General features: G+C 35.0%; 3 protein-coding genes across 5 annotated transcripts in view; 1 reads left to right on the top strand and 2 right to left on the bottom strand.

Moving 5' to 3' along the window:
• rasal2 (RAS protein activator like 2) overlaps positions 1-12,524 on the bottom strand; it is a 104,294-nt gene extending 91,770 nt beyond the window's left edge. The window contains exon 1 of the mRNA XM_067362084.1: positions 11,599-12,524. Within this exon, the coding sequence (XP_067218185.1) occupies positions 11,599-11,728 (130 nt within the window). The 5' untranslated portion in view covers positions 11,729-12,524. The remainder of the gene's footprint in view (positions 1-11,598) is intronic.
• Positions 11,041-27,659, top strand: part of LOC137002447 (dynein light chain Tctex-type 5-B) — a 72,225-nt gene continuing 55,606 nt past the window's right edge. Inside the window, exons 1-2 of one of the 3 annotated variants that reach the window (XM_067362089.1) lie at positions 11,041-11,252; positions 15,234-15,389. The gene's annotated coding sequence lies outside the window, so the exon portion shown is untranslated. Of the gene's footprint in view, positions 11,253-11,641; positions 11,758-15,233; positions 15,390-18,711; positions 19,203-27,659 lie in introns of those variants that run through there. The other 2 variants (XM_067362088.1, XM_067362090.1) reach the window with 2 other exon arrangements.
• Positions 13,455-17,681, bottom strand: ankrd45 (ankyrin repeat domain 45). Its single transcript, XM_067362092.1, has 5 exons — positions 17,231-17,681; positions 15,231-15,398; positions 15,064-15,158; positions 14,825-14,963; positions 13,455-13,506 (listed from the first exon to the last, which is right to left on the bottom strand). The coding sequence occupies exons 1-5, from the start codon at positions 17,466-17,468 to the stop codon at positions 13,475-13,477; spliced, it is 672 nt and encodes a 223-aa protein (XP_067218193.1). The 5' UTR covers positions 17,469-17,681; the 3' UTR covers positions 13,455-13,474.

The raw sequence follows: 27,659 nt of genomic DNA, 5'->3' as shown, positions 1-27,659 counted from the left end.
AGAGCGGCTCTGGAGAGGATAAGAACACAGCGAGCGTTGCACATGCTTCAGCGTGCATGCGGCCGTCGAAGTCAGTACTTTTGACAACACTAATGTGAACGTGGCCTAAGAAATGAGCAGCAAATCAGCATATTTGAATGATTTCTGAAGGATCATGTGACATTGAAGACAGGAGTAATGGCTTCTGAAAATTAAGCTGCGCCATCGCAGAAATAAATTACAGTTTAAAACAGAAAACAGTAACTTTGAATTTTAATAATATTTCACAATATTACTGTTTTAATGTATTTTTTGATTAAATGCAGCCTTGGTGAGAATAAAGACTTGTTTCTTATTTTTTTTTTTTTTTTTTTTTTTTAATCTTACCGAGCCCAAACATTTGAATGGTAGTATATGAAATGCAGAAAATTAAGCCTTTTTTTAAAAACATTTTTTCCCCCATAAGCACCCTTCCCAATTATAGGTAGCCTAATATATGATAAAAAAAATAAAAAAAAATCTTTAATATTTACAATTAATGTGAAAAAAAAATAATGCTTGGTTTGATGTAACCATTGCCATCAAGCCCTCTACAAAACAGCAGCTACACCTACCAACCAAATCTCCCAGAGAAAAAGACATGCCACAGAGCACACACATGGACACACACAGCTGGTGTCGCCCAATCAAATGCAAGCTCTTCTAATGGGAGGGGTCTATTTATGCATCATGATGTCATTCAGTCCCTTATGCTTTCCTCAAACAAGCCATCTGAAGTGAAGCATTGTGTATGACAGACATTGCGTTATATGTGATTAGTGGACTAAGCAAACCATTCGCTAAACTCTGGGTACAGACCGAAGCTCTACAATACATGCTTCAAATATTTTGCAATGCAAGATGACAAAATCCCTTCTGGCTCTATGTTTACATTTGCCAAGCCTTCCAAAATAAATACGGTTGCCTTAAGTGCACCTACAAAGCCAAACATTAAAAGCTTCAGAACAGGCTGTTGTGAAGGTGCTGCTGATGGCGAAAACGAAACACTAAGGGCTCTGGTTCCTATGAGGGCATATCAAATAACCTTCGGCTCGGCGTCACATGAGTCTCTGCCAGTAACACGAGATTGTGGAAGTCCGAGTGCAAGGTTGCTTTTATTCTCGGTTTTATTTCAGGCATTTTTTCCTCTCAAACTGGTCAGGGTGAATCAGAGCAGACAGGTGGAAAATTACCATCTAGATTTTTACGATGAGGAAGTGGCTCCCAAATGAGCTGTCATGAATTATAGCAGTGCTGAATATTAAACAAAAGAACCTGAAGGTTTATCTTCAATCAGTCAGCCTTGTCTCTCATGTTCCTTCATCCCTCATCTTTTCCTTTGCTCTCGCTCATTTTCTTCCTCGTATCTGCCAACCATGTGTATCTTTATCAATGGCAGGTGTACTATACAGGCCAGAGGAGATATACTTCCCTCTTGACAGCTTGGCTCAGATGATCCCAGATGAGCGGAAGCTTTATTGATGCATTTTTGCATTCGACCTGCTCACCCGTAATGAATCACATCCATCAAAGGGCCGTGATAAAACACATGACTTACATTAATCCGGGGCAAGAGAGCATTTAATTAAAAGAATACGCTGCTTGGAGTATACAGTCCGACCTTGAGCAACTTCTAATGAATTATCTCTGAATGCACACAGCTACACTGGATAAATACAAATTGAGGAGCACAATAATTGGATTGGCCTACTTACAGGCTCAGATGAGTCTCATTCCAACCACAGAAATTCAAAGGCACCAAATCCTCAGTGCATTTCTAATGCGGAGACATGAGCTGGTTAACAAGAGGATGTTGTTCAACCTTAGGGGTGTTATCACAATCAAACCAATTAAGCCAATCAATCCTGACAATCCACACAAGTCCATAGGGGGTAAGTAAGCAACACTCCTGTATCAATCTTTAGAAGTGCAGGAAGAAAGCACATGCCACCGGTCTGCTGACACGCTGTAATCGATAGACCAGAGTACCAGGAATTATTTTCTTACATGTGGAATTAATGTTCAGATGGGAGAACACAAGCTGCAGAGGTTATAAGAGTGTCATTTATAAAGAAAAAAAGTTATAATAAAAGTTAATTTGTGTGCATAATTATTAGCTAATGACAAAATCATAAAATCACTAGAAAGAAGCCAAATTTCACACTAAATTCAGGAAGCAAAACAAACCTAACTGACTGTTCGCAAAGACACGACCCCTTTAGTTACTGTTGCTACGTCCGACAAGCCTCACACCGCACATCATGTTCTCAGGTAGTGAAAAATACACCGCGGAGCAAAGAGGACACAGGTTACTCTTGATATCATCAAATCTACTAACTCCCCTGACTGCTTTGTCGGACAAAACGGCAAATTCTGTGTTATGATTGGTTAGATCGCCTGTCAATCAAACTCCTGACGAAGGGTTAATTGTACAGTAGCAATAATATAAAAAGTAGCAATGCATAGCATTGTGGCCACTAAAATTTGTCAAAAACTACAAGCCAAAAGTCATTAATTGAAGTAATTAAAACATTATAAATAACCATTATAAATATTTAAACATTAAAAATATTTTTAAAAAACTGAATGATATAAAAGGAGTTTTTAAAATATTATTGTTTGTGTACTGGCTTTTAATTGCATGTCAGATATAAAATGTTCAATATATAAAATTATACATTCTAAATATATTCAGGTAAAAAAAAAATACAATTAATTTAATTATATAAATTCAAATGAATGATAGTTTGATATGAAATTTTTTTTTTTTTTTTTTATATTTCAGTGCATCGCTACATAAATTATGTAGTCAGGTTCATTAAATAAGCCTCAAAGTGAAACAAAGGATTCGTGTATCAATCTAAAGGGGTTTATTTTGTGATAATAATCACCTTACTGTACATTACCCTGCTTATTGCATGACTACTTGCCAAATAAATAAAAAATGAGCATGAAATATTGATCTGAAATCACATTATTTTGTGAGAAGAAGAGAACACAGAGTAATACATGATATGAAACTAGCACAGCTAAGCAGGAAACAGGTTGCACGGGATATGGTCAGTCTAGCGCAATCATTACAAAAAAAATATCTGACCACAGAATGATGTGATTGACATAAGTATCAAGTATTCCAGAAAGTTGTATAATAATTCCAAAAAATAAAGATGGCATTACAATGTTCTTCATCACCACCATGTTCTGTGGCAAGACGAGGAGCAAAATATTTATCCAAGAATGATCAGGAATGGGCCTGAAAACAGGAAAGGGGGCTTCCTGTGTTTTCAGGTAACGCCTGGAATCCCAGAACATTGTCTTCCAGCCACTCAGTCTCTGTGAGTGAAAGGAAAAGGGTGGAGAACTGACAGATACCTGCCATCGTCTCCAGGGAAACACCAGAGCGCCACACTCTATAGAGAACATGGACTCAAAAATAATATGTTATCTTTTTAAACACAGATAACTTGCCCAGAAGTATCAGCATGCTCTTTTGAAAGATCTACAGAGACAAAGACACCTTTGAAACAGCCGTGTGAGAGAAAGCAAAGCAGGCGGCCTTGAACATCAGAGTTGAGCATGTGAAACTCTTGTGACTACAGTGAACTCGATTCAGCAGACTCTCTAATTAAGTGGCTTTTCAAACTGAACATTGAGCACCGCAGGCAACTCACTAACATGCTGGTGTGGAGTACCTGGGCTCTGCATCAAACCTGATGAGGATCTTGACTAGGCAGCATGTGTTCTTCACTACTCATCACTCTTTGTGACAGAAATCTCTGAAAACTGTCATTATCCCAGTTGGTTCCTTAGGAGTTAGTGGTAGAAGATAAGCCCCCCCATTTTCCTGTTTAGAGCTAAACTTTAATAAGCTTAGACACAAGGGTCTTTCTCTAAGTAAATGACATGAAGTGAGCATCCACAATCCACATTAAATGGGGCATAATCCCTATCTATAAGGTGCTTAATAGACTGAAAATCAGGGATTAATAGAGAGGCAAGTCAAGGACACATTTAGTCACTGAAACTCAATTAAATCTGACTTTGCAAGTGAATTTTAGGCAGAACTTTGGATGCAGAAAAGCAGAAAAAAAAAAAATTGGACAGCTGCTGCTCTACTGACCCATGGTCATTATCAGAAACTAGGGCTGCACCCTAATAGTCGACTAAAAGTAGTTGAACAAAATTTTATTAGTCTGTTAGTCACAGAAAAAAGAAAAAAAAACTCTACAGAAAGTGGCGAATTTACGCAGTCCCTGAGGAACAGATCGTTAACGTCAGGCAGGAAATCCAAACGTTCACTTATCATCAACCTTGAATATGGCTTATCATTTGAAACTAGTAGCAACTTTACATGGCTGATCTCTCTAACATTAACCTAGACAAATATGCGCTATTATTAGCCGCATATTCAAATGTTTGTGCGGTGTGGAAGCTGAAGTATTAGCGCACTTACTGCATGACATGAAAGCGCCAGCGCGATTACTTGATAACATGATAACAGCAGAACAACTTAAAATACTCAATTTTTGGCCATACAGATAAGAGGCTTACATCATTCGAAAGGGTCTACTGTCTACTTTTATTTGAGCACATTCACAATAACAAGAAAATGTTGTACTTTTGTAAAATAAAGAAAACAAACAGGATGAGCTTTCTGCCGTCTCAGTGTCTGTGGACTGGAGCGCGTCACAAAAATGAACCGAAACTCAGCTTTTAGGCTACATGGTTCAAAGTAGACAAATGTCTACTTTTACATAAACCAATTCAAATCGAAAACAATACTCTCTGACTATGTAATTTGTATGATTATTATATATATATATATATATATATATATATAAAGGCTCATTATGGTTAAGTGTCCCCCCTCTAGTGTATATTAAAGTAATTAAATTAATATAAACATGCGATTAGTTAACTAGTGCCTTAAATGAATGTCTACTAGTGGACTAGAAAAATCTTTGGGTCGGAGGAAGCCCTATCAGAATCATATCAGTTATTGGTCAATAAGAGATTGTTTTTTATTTTTAAATCGGCATTAAAATTATTTTATTTATTATATATATATATATATATATATATATATATATATATATATATATATATATTATAATATAATATAATATAATATAATATAATATAATATAATATAATATAATATAATATAATATAATATAATATAATATAATATAATATAATATAATATATATATATATATATATATATATATATATATATACACACACACTATTGTAAAAAGTTTGAAGTCTGTCATTTTTTTGACAATTTTTTTTCAGTAAAGATACATAAAATTGATTGAAATTATTGTTAAGACATTTATAATGTTACAAAAGACTTCCATTTCAAATAAATGCTTTTCTTTTAACTTTTTTATTCATCAAAGAATGCTAAAATGTAGCACGGTTTCCACAAAAAAATAATAAAAATAAATAAAAATATTAAGCAGCACAAGTGTTTTCAACATTGGTAACATTGTTTTTTAGGCACCAAATCAGCATTAAGAATGATGTCTGAAGGATCACGTGACACCGAAGACTGGAGTATTGATGCTGAAAATTCAGCGCTGCCATCACTGATATACATTATGTTTTTTATGTTAAAAAAAAAAAAACAGAAAACACTTATTTTAAATTGTAATAAAATTTCACAATATTGCTTTTTTCACTGTTTTGATCAAATGGCAAGCATAAGAGACTACTTTAAAAAATATGTAAAAAAACTTTTGAACAGTACATTGTACATTGGGTAATATTGGATATTTAATTGCGCAAGCTCATTTCCACTCTTTTTACATTTAGAATACTTCATCTATCAATTTATCATCAATTTAATACACTGTTAAAGGTAATTTCAAAACGAATATCCATTTTTCATACATTTACAAATTATTATAGAATTTTAATATTGACCAAAAAAAACAAACAAACAAACAAAAAAAAACATGAAACTTTTAAGCAGTGTATCTCTAACTTGAACATACAGATCAGAAGCACAGGAAACAGGGATGTCAACTAGCAGCTCTGCCTAAATTCTGACTGAAATTCCACACGGAAATGTTTTGTAATCATCACTGAAAAGAACAGCCGCCACGGCCAAAACAAGTCCATTAATAGTCAAGTTGGCATGGAAAACATTATTCTTAACAGATACATAAGGGAAGTGAGTGGGAGAGAAGCCGACCAGCATCCTTATTGAGCTATTTCAGCTCTGGAATGCCGTGATGAACGCACTGGTGCCGGTTGCTCTGGAATTTTGGAATCCAGTCCACTGAGGTCATTCTCGGAACGGTCTGCTTACATCATAGTCCCAGCCCTGTCTGCTGACAGCTACAATGAACGAACGAGCGGCTCACGGTGGGTGGAGGGGAGGTAGTGCAGCAGGGCGCACATCCTGAGCCGCCCGCTGCTAACACAATCCAACTATTCACTCCAGCCCCTCCCCACCCTCTCTCAGCTTCCTCTACAAGATTAAACACATCTAAGCAGCAAGTTCACAAACATTCATCAGCATTCACTTTCATCCACCATGGCAGAATCATCCCGTACCTTTCCATTTTAGTATGAGGGACATGACGTAAGAAGCTTGGTGGATGTAGGCTAACTTTTTGAACCAGCAGGCCCAAACAGATGCCAAATCTGACAGGACTACCTACGCACCCGCCAACCCTGAGCTTTGTGTAAACGAACAGAGGAAGTGCATTTATATACTTCAAAATTTTTACTTGCATAACTCTAGGCAACAACACAAAAAGGGTCCCGAGTAGATTGCCTAATGCAATACAAACCCCCAATTAAAGCACACAAGCACCATTTCATTGGACACAAATGGCCCTTGAGTAAGCCTGTGGGAGGAACATGAACTATAACAGAACAGTTATGTTATTAGTTTCCCCAGACATAAAAACATACAGCTATGAACAGAAAAAAGACTTCCCAGGAATAAGATGTTACTAAATGCACAACACAAAAACAAAAGCCCCTTCTCCACATGATTCACTTCCACTCTATCTGACAAAGTGATGTTTAACATGATGAGCATGTCGCTGCCGTGGTCATTTAATTATGGATGATATGACATCCATGCTGAGGTTTTAATGTGAGAGGGGGGAAGAGGTCTGACTGCTCTCGGACGGTCTGTGATGACTCATTTCTGTCTCGCTGTGGGTGAGCGCTTACACCAGTGGGACTTTAGTGAGTAAAAGACGAATACCAAAGAAACAAAAATTATGTCATAGGGTGTTGGACAGCACATGAGCTGAGAAAATCTGAGAATTCTTTACGCATTACGACAACAACATGTCATTTGGATTTGAACTTTTTCCCAGTGCAGGCTTGGAAAAAAAAAGACTAAACTTCTCTGCGTTTCAAAAAAGGATGGTTCACACAATAATGAAAATTGTGTCATAATTTACTCATACTAATGTCGTTCCAAAACCAACGGCCTTGATTTGTTCTGTGGAAAGAGTTACTCGGAAGAATGAAGAATGACTATATAAGTATCTGTCCGTATGACTATATTCCAAGTCTTCTGAAATCACAAAATAGATTGATTATTCATCATCCAGTAAGTTGAATCACTGAATAAACTGGATAATATAATCAGTGAAATTCATTAAAGGATTAGTTCACTCCAGAATTAAAATTTCCTGATAGTTTACTCACCCCAATGTCATCCAAGATGTTAATTTCTTTCTTCGGTTGAAAAGGTGATTTTGAGGAAAACATTCAAGGTTTTTTCTCCATATAGTGGACTTCAATGGGGACCAACAGGTTGAAAGTCCAAATTACAGTTTCAGTGCAGCTTCAAAGGGCTCTACACGATCCCAGATGAGGAATAAGGGTCTTATCTAGCAAAATGATCAGTAATTTTCCAAAAAAAAAAAAAAAGTATATACTTTTTAACCACAAATGCTCATCTTGCACTAGCTCTGCGATGCGCATCCATGACTTCAAACATTACGTTTACGAAAAACAACTTCAAACTTCATCCGACATCGCTGTTTTACCTTTTTTTGTAAAGAGCGTCTGATTTAGTCTTTGCAAGTTCACTTTGTAAACACTGGGTTGGTACTTCCGCCCACGTCATGCGTGACCTTTCCAACATGATTATGTAATGCGTGGCACATCGCAGAGCAGTGCAAGATGAGCATATATATATATATATATATATATATTTTTTTTTTTTAGAAAATGACAGATTGTTTCACTAGATAAGACCCTTATTCCTCGTCTGGGATCATGTAGAGCCCTTTGAAGCTGCACTGAAACTGCAATTTGGACCTTTAAACCATTGGTCTCTATTGAAGTATGCTATAAGGAGAAAAATCCTGGAATGTTTCCCTCAAAAACCTTAATTTCTTTTCGACTGAAGAAAGACATGAACATCTCGTATGACATGGGGGTGTGTCAATTGTTAGGAAATTTAATTCTGGAGTGAACTACTCCTTTAAATCATTGATTTTGTGAACTGGATCACCATTACATTCAAAAGATTTGTCTCAAAACAATGATTCTTGATCAAATTGGGAATCGCTATGAACAAATCAAAAAGTGCTACGGTGGATGTCAAGATTATTAAATCTATCATATGATTTCAGAAAATGTAGTGCACAAGTCATGTGGACCAATTATCTGACACATTTATGGTGCTTTTTGTCCTTTTTTTTTTAAAGCTCATTGTAATTGCAATGAAAAAACAACTGGTAAAATTCCTCTATTTTTCTCTAAGTGCTTCACAGAAGAAAGAAAATCATAGTATTTGGAATGACATTAGGGTGAGTGTAAATTATTACATTTTTTATTTTAAGTGGAACTTAACCTTTAATTTGTTGGTTGGTTTATAATTTTCAGAACTAATTGGTTCAGCTCAGAATTAGTGGGAAATGGAAAATGAAATGAGGAGACAGAGACCCAGCGGGTGGACAGAACTGGATGTCCTGTCTTTCATGTGAAGTCCCTGGTTTCGACTTACATCCTTAAATGAGAAGACAACAGGCTGCCATGACAACAGCCCCTGGCAACATGTCTATAGGGTCTACACAGCCTTAAGAAGCTTTATTTAACAAAACACTTCTGCCAACACAATCAGGTAACCGTAGCTCACTATTATCCAGTTTTGTAAATCAGAATAAAAATGGTCCATATGAATAAACAAACTAACAACCCCCCATTAAATCTCCACCTGAAACCAAGAACACATTTTCATGTGTCAACAATGCAATGAAAGCTTTGTCTATTCCATATTGCAACCCATATCCTATTACAGCTAGGAGACATGAACATCCACAACCAGATCAACATTCAAACCCATTATGTATAACCAGGATTTTCTACACAGCCCATCCCTTAACCAGGAATCTTAATACAAACATTTGAATCCATCATATATCACGCCAGTGTTTCTTCACCAACTACACTACAGTAAAAATCAATCACATTAAAGGAAGTAACAAAAAGTGTAGTAAATCAGGCACACTTGGCACATATGACTTAACCTAGAAATCTTTTCAAGTTGGAAGTGTCTAGTACAAATCAGAAACATGAAGTAAAATTAACCATTAAGCCAATATGTTTCTATTACAGCTGAGCTACTATGGCAAGCTATTTTAACATTTATTCCATACAACTACCAGTATCTATTTTAATGCTACTCATACTTTTTTTTTTTTTTTTTTAGTAAACAATCCAATAGGTTGTTTGCAATCACGTGGTTCTGGTGACACGCGAAATACCAGTGGAGGGCAAGCAGTGAAAATTAGAATGGAAGAGATGGAGAAAAGTCCTTTCTGCGCTGGTTTAGAAAGGTATAAACAGAAAATCACAACATATGCTGGACGTGATCTTTATGTTATGAAGAGGAGCGACTTTTCCACTGAATTGAAAGATTTTCCTGCCAGGAGGAGGTACATCTAGAGAATGTAAAGCTGGAGTCACGCCGCGTTCAGTTCTAGTCTGGGTTTATTTGTATCGCGCTGCCTTTCTGCTAGTGACGTTAGAGCAGTATTTTTTGCGATTGTGAAAAATGTCGCAATAGTAGGTAATTTATGCTGAATCAAGAATTACAACGGGAGATCACATCATCGTTCAGGGAAAAAACTGGACGGTGTAACGTTAATACTATTGTTGCCTTTTATACGTGTAAAAACACACTAATAAGGGAAGGTTGAGGAGGTGACGGGAAGACGCCGTATATCAAATTTAATAATAACACTGATTTAACCCACTCCCTATCACTCAATAAAATAATCACATAGCTGAGTATTTTTGAAAGTTTTGTCTTTGTTGTAGTATTAATTTAACCAAGTCAAAAACAAATAAGGTAAGCAGGTATCCATATTCATATCAGTATCAGCAGACGCAAAACGCTATTAAAAAGGCGACAACTTTTAAAGTTAAAAAACGATATAAGTTATAAAAAACAGTACATGTAAACGATATAAACACCTTCTGGGTTCTTGATTTTATCGATTTGAGCAACCATAAATGACGCAAAACATACGAATTTTGAGTTTTTGATAGGATTCCTATATAGAAAAATCAGTCCCTGCCCTCCAGACTAGGGCTGCACGATATATTGCATGAGATTGTCATGCGCATTTCGTCAGTAAAGCCGGTTCCCTGATTACCGCTAAATTGCCATCACCTGCTTTCAAACAGAGCGGCATTTAATAGACAGAGCCATAGTTCACTGACAATCCACGCAATATCACGTTCATTATCGCAGATGAATCGCCTTCGATAATGAACGTGATATTGCGTGGCTTATCAGTGATCTACTGCTCTGTCTATTAAATGCCGCTCCGTTTGAAAGCAGGTGATGGCGATTTAGCGGTTAACAGGGAACCGGCTTTACTGACGAAACACGCGTGACAATTGCATGCGATGTATCGCCCAGCCCCAATATAAATAAAAATATTTTGTACATAAATAACATGTTTCTCTTAAATATATGCATTAATTTGTGTGTATTTATATATACATAATTACACACAGTACACCCACATATATTATGCAAACTCAAACTTTTATTTTGTATACCATTAATCGCGATTAATTTGACAGCCCTAGTTTTAAGTACCTTTATGGATCGTGAGAGAGGAAATGTCATTGCTGGCTATGAAGGCCTCACGGAGCCATCGGATTTCAACTAAAATATCTTAATTTGTGTTTCTAAAATGAATAATGAAGGCCTTAAAGGTGTGGAACGACATGAGGGTGAGTAATAAATTACATTATTTTCATTTTTGGGTAATCTAACCCTTTAAAAGAGAGAGTGAGAGAGAGTATTGGGACACTAAACAAATGCCCCAGTACTGATGAAAGCCAACAAACTCCCCATGAAAAGGAATAGGCTAAATGTCAAATGGCTTGCCATATAAACAGTCCTGTTTGACAATGCTCGGTAAACATAAGACTCTTGAGTTCCCTATTAAACATTAATCGAAAATAAAACCCCAAATCGTTTAGTTAATGTATTTAAACTCATAGTCATCTTTAAATTGTGATTTATATCATCGAGGTGTTAAGGTGAACAAATCCGAAGACACTGAATATCACTTACCGTACACCCGCACCCATCCCTGATGCTGGCAAAACGAGTCCATCAAAATCCCATCGACCACCGGGTCTAAAGAAATCAAGCCTCCCTGAACGGAGTCCACGTCGCCACCGGCTACCGAATCCGTCTCCATGCTCGATTCACCTCCACGGTAACGTCCAGGTAAAGACTCCAGCTCGGTGGATAGCCTCAGTCACAATGTTTTATGCTCGTTTAATATCACTGAGCTTAAACCACACAGCTGAAAATAGTTTAAATAAACCCAGATAAACTAGCGACAGTAGTGTGACAATGTTCAAACTAAACGTTTGGAGTTTCCCATGATTTTTTTTTCCACAGTCGGAATATAAATTGTGCACGCGCGACTCTAATCTGTGTTTACATTACACTGTAGCTACGTAGCCGGCAATAAAATACAATAAAACACGGAAATATTAATCAAATAAGCTTTGATGGTGTGTTAAAAGACTTATCAAAGCCCAAAAAAATCCGAAAGTGCAAAGTTTTAGTTTTCTTACACCGAATCAGCAGCCAAAAGTTAAGAAAGAAACCAGCAGCAGGTCTTAAGGTTATATTCGGGAGAGCTGCTGTTGCTGGCCTGTGTCCATGAGGAACAGCAGTAATAATTGAATGAATCCAGGCGTCGGTTTTCCTGTAGGAGTTTACTGCATTGTCCTTGCGGCAAAATAATCAAAATAACAGCAAGTATCTATTTTTTTTTTGTTCTGTCGTCCACTTTAAGTGTGACTCGCTGTTTGGGACTCCCTCCCTTCCTCCCTTCCTCCCTGTCCTGTGGTGAGGACAGACAGCCCTTTTCACACTTCAAAATCCAGACCGCTTTTCCACCTAAATCACATGCCATTGCCAGCCCGTGCGCTGGGATTCAGGGGAAACTAGAGGATGGCCGAGAGAATCGATCAGCACACACATTTATGTTTTAAACCGCTTCAGTCATAAATTTGGTAAATTCTAAAACACATCAAGTTCAGGAATATATAATGTATTTATATAACCTTGAAAGAGGACGAAGTGAGACTTTGACAGGATCGGTCGACATTTTAAGACTGATTATCGAGTCTCTGCTGGTTATCCTCGTTCTCAAAAAAAGTCTTTCTTTTGATTTGACTTTAATAAGCTTTGCATTTAGTTCTTGATGAATATATTTTGTAGCCATAACTCAGAGTGAAAAATATATGTGATATTGGAGATATTTAAGAGATGATTTAGCGGAACATGAAAGGCGTCCTCTGTCTCCCTCTATTGCTCATTTAGAAAAAGTACAATCTAAATTAAACATTAAAGGATTAGTTCACTTTTAAATTAACTTTTCCTGATAATTTACTCACCCCCCATGTCATCTAAGATGTTCGTGTCTTTCTTTCATCAGTCGAAAAGAAATTAAGGTTTCGGATGAAAACATTCCAGGATTATTGTCCTTATAGTGGACTTCAATGGCCTCCAAACGGTTGAAGGTCAAAATTACAGTTTCAGTGCAGCTTCAAAGGGCTTTAAATGATACCAGACGAGAAATAAAGGTCTTATCTAGCGAAACCATCGGCCATTTAAAAAAAAAAAAAAAAAAAAAAAAAAACTGTATATGCTTTATATAAACAAATTATCGCCTTCCATGTGCTTCTGCTTTCCGTATTCTTCAAAAAGCTTACGTCGTGTGTCCTACACCTTCCCTATTCTATTAATGGAACGAACACTGCGTTTTTTTCCGTAATGTACAATGTTCATCTAAGGGTTTAATTATTAATTTTTTAAAAGAATAAAAATGCATAACATGTACTGAGTAGATGTAACCAAACATTTTATTAATAGTTTATATTTGTTGTTATTGAACAACATCATATTAATGCCTCTTTGCAGTGTAGTTCTAGTGCTTTCTTGTCTTCGTTGTGGCTTCAGCTGTAAATAAACAAGACACAAAAACTTCATTTAGGGAACAAAAAGTAAAGGACAAGAATATCTAGAGAGAATAAATGCATATTTGGCAGAAATGTACAACTCTAAAAAATGCTGGGTTAAATGTTTGCCCAACCTGCTGGGCAGTTTTATTTAACTCAAATATTGTGTACTGTAATGCTTGCTTAAAATGAACCCAAAGTAAAAAAAAAAAAAAAAAACATTTATTAAATTGCCTTAAAGGGTTAATTCACCCAAAAAATGAAAATTCTGTCATTAATTACTCACCCTCATGCCGTTCCACACCCGTAAGACCTTTGTTAATCTTCGGAACACAAATTAAGATATTTTTGATGAAATCCGATGGCTCCGTGAGGCCTCCATAGGGAGTAATGACATTTCCTCTCTCAAGATCCATAAAGGTATTAAAAACATATTTAAATCGGTTCATGTGAGTATAATGGTTCAATATAATTATAATAAAGTGAAGAGAATATTTTTGGTGCGGCAAAAAACAAAATAACGACTTATTTAGTGATGGCCGATTTCAAAACACTGCTTCAGGAAGCTTCGGAGCGTTATGAATCTTTTGTGTCGAATCTGCTATTCGGAGCGCCAAAATTTCAGCGGTTTTGCGGTTTGACAAGCGATCTGAATCATGATTCGACACAAAAGATTCATAATGCTCTGAATCTTCCTGAAGCAGCGTTTTGAAATCGGCCATCACTAAATAAGTTGTTATTTAGTTTTTTTTGGTGCACCAAAAATATTCTCGTCGCTTTATAATATTAATATTGAACCACTGTACTCACATGAACTGATTTAAATATGTTTTTAGTACATTAATGGATCTTGAGAGAGGAATTGTCATTGCTCCCTATGGAGGCCTCACAGAGTCATCGGATTTCATCAAAAATATCTTAATTTGTGTTCCGAAGATTAACGAAGGTCCTACGGCTGTGACATGAGGGTGAGTAATAAATGACAGAATTTTCATTTTTGGGTGAACTAACCCTTTAATGTTCACCTTTTGATTATTATTGTTGCCTCTAGTAATAATGTGTCTGATTTTTAATTTTAGGTTCATTTTAAGCCAGCCATATTGTCATTTTTAAACAATAGTTGAGTTACATAAAATCTCCCAGCATGTTGGGCAAAAATTGAACCCAACCGCTGGGTTTGTCCATGTTCAACCCAACTTGGGTTGTTTTTAACCCAGCATTTTTTTTTAGAGTTTAGGCTACTGGGGTCAATGAAAATTATAAAACAATTATGAACTGTTTGTTAGCTTATATCCAAATCATATAAATCAGATACTCACATTGTGTGTTAAGCTTGAGCAGAATCGGTGCCAGTACTTCTTCGAGGTGCTTCTTCTGTTCAGTAAAGTCTTGAATTGTTGCAGTTTTGGTTTTGTGTATCCAGTCTGATTTTGCCGAACAGGTGTTTATACACACGTTCTATTAGCAAACACACAAACAGTGATTAGACAATGTGTACTTTTGGGTTAGCTAAAAATGTTTGACTATTTCACTATGGATTCAATGAATAATGAATTACCTTGTCCTCCTTACTGAGCTTTCCTTGAACTTTCTCTTGATCAGCTATAATGTCTCTGACTTCTTGTATTAATGCTTGCAAACTTTGTTTGGCCTCTGTTGGGAGAAAAATATAATCTGCATAAATCACAACAAGATTTTATGTGCTGAAATATTTCACTTTCTCACCAGCCCATGCCAGATACTCTGCGCAGTCCAGTTTGTCATAACGCCAGGCCACATCAACAGCTTTCTCTCCACGGAAATTGATAGCTTGAAAATCAGCATTGAGCTCAACCAAAGTTTTCAAAGTGTCCAGCTGACCCCACATGGCAGAACAATGCAATGGTGAGTAGCCTACAGTGAACAATACTGATTATTTTTTGACAAATTGTTCTTCGCTACAACATCTTATACTGTCCATTAATGGTGAAGAAACCTGCACTCTTAAAAATAAAGTGAATTTCTGTGGCAATGCCATAGAAGAACCATGTTGGGATCCCCCAAAACTTCAGTAAACCAGTTCTTAAAAGAACATTTTAATAATCAGAAGAACCTTTTTCACTTTAAATAACCTTTTGTTGCAATGGAAAGGGTCAATGGATGTTACATTCTTCATTAAAATCATAGATACTAACAAAGAACTTATATTTTTAAGAGTGTAAGCTGGTTTTGCAGTTCTCCCAGCTAGGTCAAGCTGGTTTTAAAGGGGTTTTCAGCAGCTTTTTTGTTTGTTTGAAACCATCTTAAACGGATAGTTCACCCAAAAATGAAAATTATCCCATGATTTATTCACCCTCAAGCCAGGTGTATATGACTATCTTCTTTTTAGACGAACACAATCGGAGATATATTTAAAAATATCCTGGCTCTCCAAAGATTTATAATGGCAGTGAATGGGGGTTAAGTTTTGAAGCCCAAAATAAATGCATCCATCCATCATAAATATAATCAATATGGCTCCAGAGGGTTAATAAAGGCCTTCTGAAGTGAAGTGATGTGTTTTTGTAAGAAAAAATATCCATATTTAAAACTTTACAAAGTAAAATAACTAGCTTCTGGCAGACGGCCGTACGCACCGATCTGCGGCAGATGCATGACGAAATAAGGTAGTTATTTTAAGTAATAAAGTTTTATTTATGTATATTTTTTCTTACAAAACCCACCGCCGCGCTTTTGAGGGCCTTTATTAACCCTCTGGAGCCATAGTGATTATATTTATGATAGATGGATGCATTTATTTATGGTTTCAAAACACGCCCCCCATTCACTACCGTTATAAATCTTTGGAGAGCAAGGATATTTTTGAATATATCTCCAATTGTGTTCATCTAAATGAAGATAGTTATGATATACTCCTAGGATAAGGTGACCAGATTTCTGATATGGAAACCGGGGTCATTTCCTATTTGAGTGGTCAAAATATCACCAAAATCGAATATGTTATTATCTATTTATTAAAAAACAGGAACAATAAATTTTTTAATGTTTTTGTTTTTAATTATTGTGGGTTCCTTATATTATTACATTAATAATTATTATGATTTATTTTCATTATTAGGATTTTTGCTCTGGTTTTAATACAGTTCACCAAAAAACTATTACATGATTAATAAAAGCATTGTAAAAGCAGTTCAAAACAGTATACTTGTTATAACATAAGTATGACTTTACAAAATGACATAAGATGATAAGACAAATAAAACGCCATTTAACAATTTTTTTTTTAACATTTTGCATTTAAATTTTTAATTTTCACAAGCTGTTTTTAGGCTACTGTATACAGAAATTATAACTGTTTTAACTTTTAACTATTATTCTGCACTCATTTTAAGCACAAAGTAACTTGCACGTGAATTATTTATTTTATTTTATTTTTATTCATATCTGAGTGTACCTTCATCACGTGATATACTTAAGATATGTGTGGAAAATGGACGTCTGGTCACCCTAATAACCTAGGATGGCTTGAGGGTGAGTAAAAATCATGGGATAATTTAAATTTTTGGATAAACTAACCCTTTAACTCAGGTCAGAGAGGGCAAACCAGATTAGTTTTAGTAGTTGTTTAGGTTTTTCAGTCGGGCACATAAGAGTAATTCAATCTACAAACACCTTTACTGCAGGAGTTCACTTAGCCATGCTATAGTACTTTTTTAACGAAGTAATTAACTTTCATCGCTAATTACCGCGCGCTGTGAATTCATTGACGTCAGCGCCGTTCTGCACTAGCTCGCGCACGATGCCGCTCCGTCCCAACATACACGCAGTAAACAGCGCATTTCGTCCCAGCTCATCTTTTTCCCACAAAATATTCTCCGATTCCTGAGTATCGGAGTCCCTCTTGCTTTCCAAAAGACGCTTAAGTCCCTCTACATCATCATCTAAAACACATAAAAGTACAGTTTTCTCCTCAGCTGACCGCATTATGACTAGCGGAAGAGTGATGTTGTTGTGCTTGACGTGTCTCTATGGCAACCGGGCAGTCATTTTGGTCATTGTTTTCTTTGGCCACTAGATGCTGCTGTTGCTTGATTTATGAAATCAGAAGAGCTGAGAATCAGCTGCTCTAGTTGATACCTAATAAACATGTTAAAAAAATGTTTATTATATGTCCATGGTTGATACCGGCCTGTCATAAAAGAAGATCCGAAGAAGAAGAAGAAGAATGTATTTTATTTTATTCTAAACCACTATAGTCCTAGTCGCAGAAAGTGCATTTCAAGGTTTATTATATTATATTTATTTTATTTTATTTTATTTTATTACTATCCATTCTCTAAACCACTATATTTTATTTTATTTTATTTTATTTTATACATTCTCTAAACCACATAGTCCTATTGTGTCACGGAAAGTTCATTGCAAGGTTTTTTTTATTTTATTTTATTTTATTTTATTTATCATTTACTAAACCACTACATTCCTATAGTGTCGCAGAAAGTGCATTGCAGGGTTTATTTTATTTTATTTATTATTTATTTATTTATTTATTTTATTTTATTTTATACATTCTCTAAACCACTATAGTCCTATAGTGTCACGGAAAGTTCATTGCAAGGTTTTTTTTATTTTATTTTATTTTATTTTTATTATCCCAAGAAGAAGAAGAAGAAGAAAATAGTTGCATAAACACTTATTTGTGTCTGTTGAGTAATGTAATTATCAAATTAGAAAGTAAAACCATTAGCTGCAATCTCAGCCAGGAATATTTATGTACACAGAACAGACTTGGATCATTACACAGAAGGAAATGAATAGGGTGGTTTACACTCTCATCTGACTGATACTGAGAAGGAAGATCATAATCAAGATAAAATATGTATTTTAAGTCCTTTATTTTGATTCCACTTCATTTAGTATTTACACAGTGTTTTTCAATGAGAGGAAGAGGGGAAATAATGAGGAATAGGGACATTTCTTGTGGTAAATTTGTGATATTTCATTTAAAAGGGAAAAAATAATCATATGATGCTCTGGTTATTTCTCTCATGATAATAAGCAATGGAAAGTCAACTGATAGTCACACAGGGAAATTTGTAAGAGTGCCTATTTACGTTTGTCAACACGTAATGACATTGTACATTCCAACAAACAAGAACTTCCTCATGGAAGTAAAACCCGGAACATTTATTGTTAAAAAGTAATGACTAGTTTCACCATCTGATGGCTATTGCAGTTCTGGGTTACCTCAACTCAATAGCATCAGATCATTAGACGATATGAAACAGGGAATTCACTCTACAGGAGAAGCATCATTTACTTTCGGATATAAGTGACATTGTGTCTTGCTACACTGACAGTTGCATTGCTCAAGGCATGGAATTAAGGATCACATTACAGAGAGAGTGTGAGTTGATGGTGGAGTGTAAAGAATGTGGAATGAATGGATCCGTGTCAGAGGTTCAGACTCATCGCTCTGCTTTCAAGTGTCCACTCCTGACCTGCTCATAAGTCCTGCTCTGTATTTGAAGGCTATTTGTAGCACGTGTGTGTTCAATGAATGACATGACTGTATTTCCAGTTGCTCTATTTTAGGCCAAAGCAGGAAACGTTTTATGATGTGGGTCTGTAATTATAGGAAAATTGGGAGCAGGCAAGCGGAGGAATAGGAATTGCACAATCAAACACAGAGATATGTCAGCCATGCCTGAGAGAGAGGTATGGAAGACTGGTGTGATATTACATTTCTGTGTGCCATAGCGGTCTAGTGAAAACTTTTTTATTTCATTTTATTTATATCATTATTAAATCATTAATATATCTATTATCTAAACCACTATATTTCTATAGTGTCGCGCATTTTATTTTTTATTTTATTTTATTTTATTTTATTTTATTTTATTTTATTTTATTTTATTTTATTTTATTTTATTTTATTTTATTTTATTTTATTTTATTTTATTTTATTTTATTTTATTTATCCATTCTCTAAACCACTATAGTCCTATAGTGTCGCGGAAAGTGCATTGCAGGGTTTCATTTTATTTATTTTATCTTATTTTATTTTATTTTATTTTATTTTATTTTATTTTATTTTATTTTATTTTATTTTATTTTATTTTATTTTATTTTATTTATAACTGTCACGCAAAGTGCATTGCAGGGTTTATTTTATTTTATTTTATTTTATTATCCATTGTCTAAACCTGTAGTCCTATATTGTCATGGAAAGTGCATTGCAGGATTTTTTATTTTATTTTATTTTATTTTATTTTATTTTATTTTATTTTATTTTATTTTATTTTATTTTATTTTATTTTATTTTATTTTATTTATACCTGTCACGCAAAGTGCATTGCAGGGTTTATTTTGTTTTGTTTTGTTTTGTTTTATCTCTAAACCTGTAGTCCTTATTTTTTCCTTACTAAACCTTATTTTATTTTATTTTTTATTTTATTTTATTTTATTTTATTTTATTTTATTTTATTTTATTTTATTTTATTTTATTTTATTTTATTTTATTTCATTTTATTTTATTCTCTAAACCACTGTAGTGTCATGCAAATTGTATTACAGGGTTTATTTTATTTTAAGTTTTTTTTTAATTATTATTATTATTTTTTTTTATTTTTTATTTTATCCATTGTCTAAACCTGTAGTCCTATATTGTCATGGAAAGTGCATTGCAGGATTTATTTTATTTTATTTTATTTTATTTTATTTTATTTTATTTTATTTTATTTTATTTTATTTTATTTTATTTTATTTTATTTTATTTTATTTTATTTTATTTTATTATTTTATCCATTCTCTAAACCACTCTAGTCCTATAGTGTCATGCAAAGTGCATTGCGGGGTTTAATATTTTATTTTATTTTATTTTATTTTATTTTATTTTATTTTATTTTATTTTATTTTATTTTATTTTATTTTATTTTATTTCATTTTATTTTATTCTCTAAACCACTGTAGTGTCATGCAAATTGTATTACAGGGTTTATTTTATTTTAAGTTTTTTTTTAATTATTATTATTATTTTTTTTTATTTTTTATTTTATCCATTGTCTAAACCTGTAGTCCTATATTGTCATGGAAAGTGCATTGCAGGATTTGATTTATTTTATTTTATTTTATTTTATTTTATTTTATTTTATTTTATTTTATTTTATTTTATTTTATTTTATTTTATTTTATTTTATTATTTTATCCATTCTCTAAACCACTCTAGTCCTATAGTGTCATGCAAAGTGCATTGCGGGGTTTAATATTTTATTTTATTTTATTTTATTTTATTTTATTTTATTTTATTTTATTTTATTTTATTTTATTTTATTTTATTTTATTTTATTTTATTTTATTTTATTTTATCCATTCTCTAAACCTGTAGTCCTATATTGTCACGGAAAGTGCATTGCAGGGTTTATTTCATTTTATTTTATTTTATACCTGTCCATATACACTATACTTATACACTAGTCATTTTTAAATACTAGTTCAGTAGACCACTTAACCGTTTCAAATTCTCTAAGTTATGGTGAGACAAATACACGTCTGGCTGTTTTCACCATTTAAAGTGTGGACTGTCAGCATCTGTCCTAAGAGCCGTTAAAGCCTGTGCAGTCATGCTTCACTTCTCTGAAACGCCAAAACAACATCTGTGCTTGTCTAAGGAGAACTAATATGCCTAGGGCAGAAGCCTCAGAGATTTCACTGATAGGTGCCATAATATAGCAAACACTTGTGGCTAAAATACAGTAGGCCTTTGCATTTATGTAGGTTGCGGCTGCTTACATCAGCCCTCCTTTGTCCCGGACTCTGCTTTTGTAACCGATGAATGTTTTAATTATGCGTTAACATTGACCAGCTTGGTCCCAAGGCTAATCATAGTGGATTGAGAATCAACACAGTCTTGTATTGCTGTGTAAGTCCATTACATCATCTTATTAGAGTCGCCCAGCTCCATTTCTGCCAATCTGTCCGAGAATGTAATTTAGGCTAAAGCAGTAAAGAGCGTATAAACGAAAGGCCTTCGATCAGGGATGAAAAAAACGTTCATTTCGCCTCATCCTAAACGAAGCGCTGACCTTCTGCCCTATTAATCTAAAATAATCTGTTTCTGACGCCATATTCCTCGTTCTTCCGTGTCTGTTTTACGTTTCTGCCTTGAAATTAGTAATCGGGTTCAGCTTGACCTGAATTCTGCAAACTGCACTTATGGCTGAATCACGGCGCACTAAAAATAACCCCGCTAGAAGACTGGGCTCAGGAAATGAGTAAAAGGCTTTCGGGTCCTGAGAATCCAGTGATGTCCGCCGCTTTACAGTGACTTCTCTGCGCTGGATTACAGCCTGACGTCTAAGTGACGTCTTCCACTGCGAGAGATCCCAAGAGAAATGCTATTTCTTTAAGCTGTAAGGCTGATGATGGGGAAGTTTCAGTCTTTATGTTTGTTTCTGACGACTCATAATGTTGGATTTCCTCTCTTCCTGAAACTTTAGCCACACCTGTTTAAGGAGTACAGGTTTAACCGCTTTGCATGCTGAGTTTTCACATTCTTTAAAGCATTTTATACTTTAAAGGCTGTGATCCAACCAGTCCGGCTGTTACACTCACCCATATATCTTGCTTTTTCTATGATTGTTATGTTTGGAATGACATTATGACTGAATAATAGTACTATGTGTGTGGTTTAGGAGTGAGAATTGTTAGGTATGATTTAAAAAGTCCAATAACATGAGTTACATCAAGTCTAAAATCAAGTTGTTGGTCTGAATGGTGGTATATGTGATGAGGATGATAGATGGATATACATTACTGTCAATGTCAATGAGGTCTGTTTTTGAAGGAAGTCTCTCATACTCACCAAGGCCGCATTTATTTGGTTAAAAATACAATAAAACATTAATATTGTGATATATTATCACAATTTTTTATTTGAATACATTTGAAAGTGTAATTTATTCCTGTGATGGCATTACTCCAGTACTCTTCCGTGTCACCTGATCTTTCAGAAATCATTTAATCAAGAAACATTTCTTATTATTAGCAATAATATATTTGTGGAAACCATGATACATCTTATTTTCATGATTCTAGAAAGTAAAAAAGTACAAAAAGTACAAAAAGTACAAAAAAAAAAGTTTTTGTAACATTATACGTAAATGTCTGTCACTGTCAGTTTAATGCATCCTTACTGAATAAAAGTATTAATTTACTTTTTAAAAATGAGTGCTGTCAAACCAATTAATCATAATTAATCGCAATATATTTATATATTTATATATATATATATAATATATATGTATATGTATATGTATATGTGTGTGTGTGTGTGTGTGTGTGTGTGTGTGTGTGTGTGTGTGTGTGTGTGTGTGTGTGTTTCTATGGCAGTTCTTCAAACCACAATTTCTAAAAATAGGATATGTACTTAACAAAGAAAGTCTTTCTAATGTATCACATGAGATTTTGATTTGTCATAACCCAATAACTCAGAGTCATACCCTGTGATGCCTTTCAATAGGGTAGGAAATTCTCTGGGTATGCACCTCGTTATCTCTTGATCATCACTCTGGTTTTGGTGATGCGATGACTTTAGTTACAGTTTTTCAGTCTTTGTCCTACTATGATTTGCATTGTCTTAATCACCATAATATGTATTCCTGTAATCAAACACTAAAAGTCCACAATAAATATCTGAATTTTATTTAAATTGGTGATAAAATTTGAGTTTACATGTAAGTTTGAATTTTGAAGGTTTCTTATCGAAAAGTTGTCATATAGACCCCCAGTGGTGAAAATCAAGTTTTTAATGTTGTTTATATGTCTATGTGGTGTTTTTTCATATGCTTTAAGACAAACCATGTGCAAACTCATCAGTCAACACCATTGTTGATTATTTTGTCTTTAAAGGTGCCATCGAATTGAAAATTGAATTTACCTCGGCATAGTTGAATAACAAGAGTTCAGTACATGGAAATGACATACAGTGAGTCTCAAACTCCATTGTTTCCTCCTTCTTATATATGTTACTATATTCACGGAGACAAGAGCCGTTGCTATTTTCATTTTTAAACACTTGCAGTCTGTATAATGCATAAACACAACTTCATTCTTTATAAATCTCTCCAACAGTGTGTAATGTTAGCTTTAGCCACAGAGCACTATCAAACTCATTCAGAATCAAATGTAAACATCCAAATAAACACTGTACTTACGCGATTAGACATGCTGCATGACGAACACTTTGTAAATATCCATTTTGAGGGTTATATTAGCTGTGTGAACTTTGTTTATGCAGTGATAGAGTCGAGAGCTCGGGAGGGGGGCGGAGAGTGTGAGCGATTAAAGGGGCCGCAGCCTGAATCTGCGCATTTCTAATTATGCCTCAAAATAGGCAGTTAAAAAAATGAATAAAAAAAAATCTATGGGGTATTTTGAGCTGAAACTTCACAGACACATTCAGGGGACACCTTAGACTTATATTACATCTTGTAAAAAAACGTTCGATGGCACCTTTAACTATATGCCTTTCTCCACTGACGTTCTGAATTCAAAGCATTTGTAAGGATGCTGATTGTTAGAAGGCAGCTGTCTGACTCTGACATGGTCAATGGGGACATGGTTTGTGCAACATTAGCAACACGTTATTAGCTGTTTGATAACATAATCAAGCAAAAGTCTACCATTGTGTAGCGTTTACCTCACTCAATTGAGCGAGTTCATCTCAGAGCTGGCGTAAGCGAGTGGGGGGCGGGGTAATTTGCATATTCATTGATTCACGTATATTAAATGAGACAAGGGTGTAGAGTTATATTCAAGCTATATTAAAGGAACACTCCACTTTTTTTGAAAATAGGCTCATTTTCCAACTCCCCTAAAGTTAAACAGTTGAGTTTTACCGTTTTCGAATATCATTGCGCTGCTGCAGCCATGATACGGCAGCAAAGTTCCTTGATTATTACGCTGGAATGAGAGTATAGTTCCTAGCCATATCAGCCTAGAAAATCTCAACTTTTCATTTTCTGTCGGTCTTAGTACACGATTTAACTACAGAAGAGTCAAGTTTTAAATAGGAAAAATATCAAAACTCTTTGGTCATTTTTAAGCGCGATGCTAACGGTCTAATCAGATTCAATGATCTATGCTAAGCTATGCTAAAAGTGGTACCGCCAGAACCGGAGAACGGCTGAATGGATTTGAAAACGGTAAAACTCAACTGTTTAACTCTAGGGGAGTTGGAAAATGAGCCTATTTTCAAAAAAAATGAGTTTTTTTGTGTTCCTTTAAGGCATGACAAATTTTTCCCCCCACATTTTGGTGATCAAAGATGAGTTTTAAGGGATAAAATTATTCACTACAGGGGGACTTTAAAGCAGAACTAAGTAACTTTTTTTACCTTCATAAATAGTTTTTTAAGATGGTTAATTGACTTGTAATGGTGTGTTTGAGGCGTGCACTAACCCCCTCTGGCACGTCTACACCAGAAAACAGCACTTGCATGTTGAGCTGCACCAACCCGACACAATCTCGCCTCATGTTCACGTTTACTTGAGAGTGACAAAATGTTTTACATAATTCAAAAACAATGTATATATTATGTCTTTATAAGACAATTTCGAAAATTTCGAGATTTCTTGTACTGTATTTGCAAAACTACTGCGCTGGTGAGCGTTGTAGTTGTTGTAGTCCAGAGCTACACTTGGAGTATTTACAACAGTGTGATTCACTGAAGGAACCTGTAGGGGGAGCTTCGCAAAGTTCCGCTTTAAAGGGTTAGTTCACCAAAAAATGAAAATTATGTCATTAATGACTCACCCTCATGTCATTCCAAACCCGTAAGACCTCCGTTCATCTTCGGAACACAGTTTAAGATATTTTATATTTAGTCCGAGAGCTTTCTGTCCCTCCATTGAAAATGTATGTACGGTATACTGTCCATGTCCAGAAAGGTAATAAAACATCATCAAAGTAGTCCATGTGACATCAGTGGGTTAGTTAGAAGTTTTTAAGAGTCGAAAATACATTTTGGTCCAAAAATAACAAAAACTACGACTTTATTCAGCATTGTATTCTCTTCTGGAATCCTTTCCATTGAATTGATTCCATTAAATTGATTCCATTGAATTGATTCCATTGAATCCTTTCATCTGTCAGCATTGGTAATGCACTTTTACGTCGTTGTTTTTGGCGATTAGTACATCCGCGACATGCGACACTTACGCACCATTTAAAAAAATATAGCAATGCCAAAATACAAACAATGTAGAATAGCTTGAATACAGCGTGCATCTCCCTCAGACTGTAAACGAAGCTCGGGCGCACCGGATAACACGTCAGCAGCGTCACTGCGGTGTTGTGAACCCGGATTGACAACAGACCCGGAAGAGAAGACAATGCTGAATAAAGTCGTAGTTTTTGTCATTTTTGGACCAAAATATATTTTCGATGCTTCAAAAACTTCTAACTAACCCACTGATGTCACATGGACTACTTTGATGATGTTTTTATTACCTTTCTGGACATGGACAGTCTACCGTACATACATTTTCAATGGAGGGACAGAAAGCTCTCGGACTAAATATAAAATATCTTAAACTGTGTTCTGAAGATGAACGGAGGTCTTATGGGTTTGGAACGACATGAGGGTGAGTCATTAATATAATTTTCGTTTTTGGGTGAACTAACCCTTTAAGATTGTGCATTTTCAAGGTCACTCATAAAATGTTAACAGATCTATGGCATTCATGTTCCAGGTCAGATTTTCTTGAGACCTGCTTAAGAAATATTCAGAATATGAATGTGTTTGAGTGTTACACAAAGTAAAACATCACATCAAATCAGTCTAGAATCAGTTAGTCGTGGAAGTAGTTGACACTAGTTATGATTTAACATGTCTGCAACCCTCACAAGTTCAAACCATGTGACCTGTTCGATGGAAAAGAAAGTGGTTGGAAAAACACTTCTGCTATTTTAGTCTTGAATGATGATGATCTCACTTTGCAGTGAGTATGTTAACCACAAAAGTCAACAGGAAGCTGACATATCAGAAAAAGGCCATGCTGCATAGAAACAATCCAACGCAAGGAAACAACAGTACACAAATAATGCTGATAGCAAAGGGGCCGTAAACAAACATTGTGTTTCACGAACACAGGTGTCTATGTTGAGAGACATTTCCACAGGATGCATCTATAAATGGGTTGTGCGTTCAGCTAACTGTGTAACACGGTTGACATACATAAACATTTCTTTCCAGTGAAATCAGAGGTGAGCTACACCTGCGGTCTCATTATGAAGATTATGCTTTTATGTGATCTAAGTTTCTTATTCAAAAACATTCAGCTGGTAAAAGTTATATTTAAGCAGCAGCAATATGACCAAAAAAACAAATTTTACAGGCCTAAGTGATGACAAGATACTTAAGATTACTTTTACACATGCTCATATTGTAGGTGGTGTTTATGGCACATACTTGACAACAACAACTGCCATCATGATGATAATACACAAGCAGATTTTGATGATTTTTGTTGTTCCCTGCTCCATTGACTGTCATTAGGCAGTGCTGCATTCCAGCTGCAGTGGGCACAGATTCATCACCTTGATGTGTGTTTGGGTGAGGTCCAGTGCCCCACATCTCAAACATTGCTTCATTGAGCTCTGCCAGAAGAGGAGAGAGAACATTATGGAGTCAGGGGAGTTCTGCATTCTGCCATCTTTTTCTTCTAGCACATTCTGGTACATTTATTTTATTTTTATTATTTTGTATTTTATTTTGCATCTGAAAGCTCATCAATCTATCTATCCATCCATCCATCCATCCATCCATCCATCCATCCATCCATCCATCCATCCATCCATCCATCCATCCATCCATCCATTTAATTTTATTTTGCATCTGAAAGCTCATCCATCCATCCATCCATCCATCCAATTTTATTTTTTTATTTTATTTTATTTTATTTTACATTTTATTTTGCATCTGAAAGCTCATCTATCCATCCATCCATCCATCCATCCATCCATCCATCCATCCATCCATCCATCCATCCATCCATCCATCCATCCATCCATCCATCCATCCATCCATTTAATTTTATTTTGCATCTGAAAGCTCATCCATCCATCCATCCAATTTTATTTTTTTATTTTATTTTATTTTATTTTACATTTTAT

This window comes from Chanodichthys erythropterus, chromosome 16, assembly GCF_024489055.1.
Source record: "Chanodichthys erythropterus isolate Z2021 chromosome 16, ASM2448905v1, whole genome shotgun sequence".
NCBI classification, from domain to species: Eukaryota; Metazoa; Chordata; class Actinopteri; order Cypriniformes; family Xenocyprididae; genus Chanodichthys; species Chanodichthys erythropterus.
This window is presented reverse-complemented; position numbering and strand designations above follow the sequence as displayed.